This window comes from Capsicum annuum, chromosome 7 (assembly GCF_002878395.1).
Source record: "Capsicum annuum cultivar UCD-10X-F1 chromosome 7, UCD10Xv1.1, whole genome shotgun sequence".
Lineage (NCBI taxonomy): Eukaryota > Viridiplantae > Streptophyta > Magnoliopsida > Solanales > Solanaceae > Capsicum > Capsicum annuum.
In genome coordinates, this window is record NC_061117.1 from 214,922,036 (window position 1) to 214,928,824 (window position 6,789).

The window sequence follows — 6,789 nt, forward strand, 5'->3', positions numbered from 1 at the left end:
TTAAAATAATTTAGAGTATAAATAATTAATTGTAAGGATAAAATATGAATAAAATATTTTTTTTTTTTTTTGATTTGTCAAAAATAATAAATAAAAATAAATTTTAAATTAAAAAAATAATGACGAGTAAATTTAAACAAAGAGAGTAAATATATAAACAACGTTTCTAAAGCAATACGACATATAACTTACTTTTATACGTTCGGTTGAGCACTCATGTGTCACTATCACACTTAAAAGAATAGGCAGAGCTGAAAGCAGTAAATTGACACCTTACCCCTCACCCCTACCCCTATCCCTACGCCCTTACTTCTCACACTTTTCGAGCGGGAAATAATAGAACACACTCATATATGCTTTCTTCATATCCTTTCTCTCTCTACAAACCCAAGATTTCATTTTTCTACTTCAATTTGTTCTTCGTCAAACTACATGGAGTGTTGCCTTTGTGTACTTTTTAGTATTTCTTTGTTACAAGCATTTATTATACTAGCTAGTACTTGCTCTTAGCGTGTGTATTTCACTTTCTCTCACTAGTTAAAGGTACTATTATTACTACTCTTACTAGCTTTCTCTCTCTACAAGTACTTTTTGTTATAGTAATTAATTGTTGGTTTTTGTGTATTTGTTAACATTTTTGTTGTTTTCAGGTAGTGCGAAAAGATGCCGGAGGTGTCCATAGATGGATTTTCCATCAGGTTAGTAAGAGATTACTTGAATTTTTTGGTTAAATAGTACTGATAGAGTATTGCTATATTTTCGTTCTATTTGTTGTGTGTTATACATTAAAAAAAAAAATAGGGAGTATACTGCGAAGATGAGGAGTGTGGACGTGGTGAAATTCTGTCCGTTGGATGATGATGATGTGAAAGCTAAGTTTCCTCCAATTGAAGTGAAGAAATTCAGGTGGTGGCGTGATGTACTTGTTTCTGATAAGGATTATGATGATGATGATGTTGTTGTTCCGGTTGCGAAAATTGGAACAACTGATAGGAAGATGATTAAGTCTGTTAAGGGAAAAACAAGGGTTCAGAAGAAGAGGTCCATTGCTGATATTTTTGCCGTGACTCCGCAAGTGGAGAGAATTGATGATGAGGAGGAGAATGATAATATTGTTGTTGCTAATGAAGGGAAAACTGTGTTGTCCTATCAGAATGTTAACGCAATTGGAAATGGTAAAAGCAAGAGGAGAAGCACAGTGAAGACGAAGAGGGAGAAAACGATTGTGAGCAAGTTGAAGGAGGTGAAGAAGACGATAGTGAAGGATAAGAAGTTTAAGCAGAAGAAGAAAGTGAATAGTGGTTGCTCGGGTCTACTAATCCGGAAGAAGGTACGATTTTATGAACTTAACATCAGCTAAATGTTTCTTTCGTTATTATATTTTGCGCTAATTTTGTAAATTGTGAGTTTAAATGTGTCAAATGCTTGATGAATTGAGATGTTGATTCAAATTCATGCATAAACTAACGGTCATTAGTTACAGTTAATTCAATTAGTTTAGTATTGTTGAACTGTATTCCGGTAAAACTCGTCCTTTTACCCCTCATTGTTTGAACTTATATATACTGGTGAAAAAATTGGGTAAATTGAATGGGAATACATCCAAAGATGGATCCGAGGCTTGTTATTTGGTTGTGTTTGTGTGAAAGCTGGTTAGAAAGCGACGACATTTTGTGAGTTTGGCATCTTGTTTTGGATCATCAATGGGTTTTATGCTGTTCGTTTACAATTCTGAAACGCAATATTAAATGTGCTTGTCATCACATTCATCCTTTAGTACTGATCAGAATCCCATATTTTATGATTGAAGTTAACTGTTTTCTGCTGAATTGTTTGATTAATTACTAGAGGAAGCCTGAATTAAGCCACACAATTGGATACTTGCAGATTTAATTTCTTTGATTCAAGGGTCTATTGGAAACAACTTCTACCTCTGAGAGGTAGGGGTAAAGTCCCTCTGCCCTCCTTAGACCCCATTTTTGTGGAACTACATTGAATACGTTGTTGTTGTTATTGTAATTGGACACCTAAAGGACTATTCACAGAAAAAGGAATTTTCCAGATGAATGTTATTAAATTAGCATGTCTTTGTGCATTTGATATCCGAGTGGAAGAGCAAATGTTACACCTTTTTCAATTATTAGCGAGGTGGTTGGTTGACATACTAGGTGAATCATGTCCCAGCATTATGCTATCACGGGTATTGAAGGGTTTGATTTTTTTCCCCCCTTGTGAAGTAACAGCCTTTCTCCACTAATTGAAGAATTATTTTTAATTTGTTGCATAGAAAATTCATCTATAAAAAAAAAAATTGATGGGTTTTCCTCAGTGATTAGTGGTATATACTGAGCAGAAAAATATCAGCCTTCCAATTCGCTATATTTCTCAGATAAATGTAATTAAAGGACAAGGAACTTCCAAAATTCTTCTTATTGTTTTACCTGATGTTTATCGTTTCCTGTAAAATATAGGTATAGCTTTAAATTTTCTCAAGTGTGCTCCTCATAGTTTTGCTGTATAGTTATTATCAAAATTGATTTGTACTCCAACATATACACATATACCTCTATTTTTCTGCGCTCGATTTTAAAAGTTTGTTTATGGTACTTCTCTTACTCTTTCTATAGCTTAAATAGAATGCGTCACTTAGTTACATCTTTCCTGGAGTTGTGTGAGTGATGATGAATAAGTATTCTTTGGAAATTGAGATGCCTTTTCCATTCTAAAAGGAGCACGAATTGCATTCACGAGGGATAATTCAGTGTTCATCCATGAGAATAGGCTTTCATTCTTATGTGTTTAATAGCTTTCAGTTTTTCAAATTTTTAGTTCTTTTTCGTGGAATTTCTGAATGTCAGTTAAAGGATATTGATCAAATGCAACCATGCTAGTTGCAGTGAATCTTCATCCAAGATATTCTGCTTAAAGTCACTTGATTATTAAATTGCACCATTTTTTGTTAACAAAGCAGCTAATTATCACTAGAAACCAAGGTTTTCTGAGTTGAAACCTGAGGCCGATCATTGTCTAAATGAAAATGAATATATGGTTGACTCAATTTGCTTGGCAGGAGAAACCTGACAAGCTCAAAGTTCCCAATTCATCTCCAAAACCAAGTTGTTCGCAACATAGAAAGAAATGTGAGAAGGACATGACAGATGCTAGTCCTACCTACTGGAGGAAACGACAAAGGAAACATATGGTTTCAGAAAAGAAGGCCAAAGGACCAACTGATTCCAAGTTCTCTCCGGATCACCAAAAGATGGTGAATCCAGTTTGCAGCAACCTCAAGAAAAGGACTAGACGGTTTCCAGTGGAGAAGTCAACAGGTGGTATTTTATGTGGTTCTAGTGATGCAAATTTTTGCAGCAATCAACAAGGCGACAAACATGTCACCTCAGGTAAGGAATAGATTCTTCAGCAAAACAGTAAAGCATCTTCTGTTATAGGTTTTCAGTTTTCTTAGATATCTTCGCAGTCTATAGTCTGACCTAATTTCTGGTTTCATTGTATAAGATAATGCTGCAGAAAGAGGAGAGGTTCTACCCCTTGTGGAGGAGAAAGTAATAGATAAATACATTTCAAGCACTACAGAAAGTGAGGTTACTGTTCAACCAGGATCTCCAAAGATATTGTCCACTGTGCATACTGCAGCTGATGCTTCTGAATTACTTAGGGACAATAATAGCAGTACTAAAGATCATTCATTTGAAGGCGGTGAAGTTCTTAGTCAAGTTCCTGAGGAAAATGACAATTTACAATTATTGAGAAGAAGCTACGGGTTGGCATCTCAAGGTTCTGGTTCGTTGTATCTCTGCAATCCTGGGTCTCTTCATGTGCCTCAACAGATGTATGAACACCAAAGGAACGACCAAATAGTTGGAAGTCCAATTAATGCTTGCGGTGCTAATGAGGGATCACATGATCAGTTAAGATGTTCTCTCCCTGAAGTTGCTGGAGTTTGCTCCATGCATTCTGTGAAGGCGTATCCTCAACATTCATCAGCTCAGGAAAATTTGAACAGGAGGAAGCCTATTTTGCTGCCAGAAGATATCATGGGAAACTGCAGTGGTAATTGCATGCAATATCAGCCACTCCCTCAAATCTCCCGTCAGGAATTAATGTGCAAAACATGTTCTTTCCCTGAGTGGAAGCAAAGAGAATCCATGTACAGAGAGAAGGGAATTGAAAAAGACTATGTTAGTTTGCCTCTCAACTCTCAAGGGGAATTAATCGATCTGAACTCAAACCGTAAAAGAAAGTTGACTCAGCTGCCAAGCTCAATGGGAATTGCGGGCTCTTCCAGAGGATTAGCTGTAAACAACGCTTCACCCTCAAACATGGAAATCCTCTTTGATGCTAGAGGTCGCGATAAACGAGCACCATCCACAGACCAGCTAAAAAGGTCCTCTGCAGATGATTCAATGGAATGGAGCCCTACTTTTCCCGTACCTTCAAGATTAGGTATCTATGAGTATGATGCTGGAAGAACAAATGTTGAGATTGATCCACTAAAGAAAAATGAGGAATCTATTACTCCTTTTGAGTTAGATTGTCCTGTCAGTAATTTGTCCGACCATAGGATCAAGCAAAACTATCAGGCCAAGCTACTTGAAACCACAAGGAGTAAGCAATATGGGAATTCTGATGATGTCTCATTGCCTGTGACCCCATCGAAGATGCGTCTGATGGGACAAGAGTTTACAGTTGGTGGACGAGATTTTCATGTACCACAGGATAAAAGGATTTGGACAGATAAGCAGTTCATTGCTGATAATTTTTCAGCACAGAGTTACCGCTGCAATTCAGTGGTTGCAAATCATGATCAACAAAATCTCACTGTGCATCCTGTGCTGGGAACACTGAAAGGTGTGGTTGCTTGCTCTCCTAGTATCCAAATCAATCAGCCCATTTTAAGGCCTCGGGTTTGCCCCCCTCAATTCAGCTGTCAAATTGATCCGGTGCAGCAAAATTGTTTAGGTGCTACCAAACAAAGCCCTTTTACAGGTGGATGTAAATCTTTCAACTCTTATGCGCCTGTACCAACATTAATGCATCATTACTCCAGTCAGAATGGGGTCTCGAGCTTTGTTGATCTGAACAGTTCAAGCTGCGCCATGAATTTTCCTTTCTTGCGTCCAGATTCTGGAAGGCTCCAGCCATCCTGGTCTCCGTTCTCTTCAGAAAGCACCCCATGGTTTTCAGTGACGAAAGAAAAGAAATCACAAATGGATCTTCATGAATTATATTCAACATCTGACAGGAAACATCATTACTACAGCATTGCTGGGGATAACCGTCAATTTGACCCTTCGGTATATCTTGCGCCAGAGCGCTTTTGTTCTTTCACTCAGCGCTCTCCACCTGTGTTGGTGAATCCAGTTCCTGCACCATCTTCAGCTACCTATTCCCCGATGCCACTCCAAATTGGTCCAAGAGTAAATGCTGGCCCAAAAAAGAGACATGGTGACGTGAAAAATATCATATCTACTCCTTGTCTTAGAGACCCCGGTGACAGCAGAAAGGGCAAAAAGAGGCCGTTATCTACATTAGACGATTGTACAAATGTGGCAAAGATCCCTAACTTGGGGTTTCAACAGGATCCCTATGTTGTTTTAGCACCATTAAAAAGCCATTCTAATTTTGAAGGTCAATTCAGCTGGAGAAAAGCATTTGAAGCAGGTTCAGTTAAAGGCGTGGCAAACAGTATTGAGAGTGGCCGCGTTGGAGCATCGGAGGTATGCCTTGGATCTTTTAACAATGAAGATACTCTCAAACTTGGGCCCATTAAATTAACTGCTGGAGCAAAGCATGTGCTTAAGCCCTGCCAGAATAATGCTGAGAAGAACTTCCAGCCAACCCATTCAACTGTCCAGTTCGGCGCTTCTTCTGCTGGCAACTCAGGAAACTGAGCAATCAACCAATATGTACAAGTACTAGTGGTGAGGCCCAATAAATGACAAGCTTTCTGGTATAAACTGTCAGTCTCCAACTGTATGAATCACAGGAACAAATGTTTTGCTAGTTGCAGTAGTTTTTCTCTGCTCCGGTGGACTTGAATTCAGATTCAAAGTAGTCAAACCATGACGCTGCAGTTGAAATGTTGACTTGTAGTCTAACCATGATGCTGCAGTTGAAATGTTGGGCAAGCCATTTTATCATGGATCAGGATCTGTCCTAGCTGAGTGAGAGACCCCTTGATAATTATATCAAGATATACAGAAATATGTGAATACATGAGGGCACCTCTGTAGATCGCATAGTTTGTGATACTTCATGTGACAGAATCTAAAACATGGACAATGCAATCTTATGAAGTCTAAAGAAGGTTCTTGTGATGGCTAGAATATCTTCGCGCTTCTGTAAATTTAAGGTGCTCGTGCTTGGCCAAATGAATGCCATGGCGATCTCTATTCCGTCTTTTCTTGATCTCTATTTCATCTTTCTTCTTTCATAATGAAGCACGGATTTGTTTCTATTGGCAATGAAAATGAACAGCATCAAGAATTTGCAAATGGATGACACTCTATAGTGTGTATCCTCCCCCCTCCTGAGCTATTTCAGCCCAAAACCTGTTCATCAGCCAACTCTAGCATAGTGAACAACAACGTACCCAATGTAATCCCACAAATTGGAAGTCTTTGGGAGTCTAGGGAGAATAGAGTGTACCCAGAACTTACTCCTACCTTGAAGGTAGAGAGGTTTGTTTCGGATAATAAAATAGGAATAAATTGAATAGTGTACAAGGATAGTCGGATCCATATTTTTTCAGATCATAAAAGAAACTTC

The 6,789-nt window shown here is 38.3% G+C and overlaps 1 protein-coding gene across 1 annotated transcript; it reads left to right on the forward strand.

Moving 5' to 3' along the window:
• Nucleotides 1-285: 285 nt before the first annotated feature.
• LOC107878475 lies at nt 286-6,519 on the forward strand. The gene is made up of 5 exons (XM_016725480.2): nt 286-543; nt 651-698; nt 802-1,330; nt 3,071-3,401; nt 3,517-6,519. Exons 2-5 carry the CDS (start codon nt 664-666, stop codon nt 5,910-5,912), a joined length of 3,291 nt encoding a protein of 1,096 aa, XP_016580966.2. The 5' UTR covers nt 286-543; nt 651-663; the 3' UTR covers nt 5,913-6,519.
• Nucleotides 6,520-6,789: the final 270 nt, after the last annotated feature.

Bases quoted from the DNA above. Each gene is read 5' to 3' on its own strand.
- LOC107878475 (XM_016725480.2), top strand. From the start codon at position 664: ATGCCGGAGGTGTCCATAGATGGATTTTCCATCAG. The intron at 699-801 runs GTTAGTAAGAGA...AAAAAAAAATAG, and splicing joins ATAGATGGATTTTCCATCAG to GGAGTATACTGCGAAGATGA. The intron at 3,402-3,516 runs GTAAGGAATAGA...TCATTGTATAAG, and splicing joins CGACAAACATGTCACCTCAG to ATAATGCTGCAGAAAGAGGA.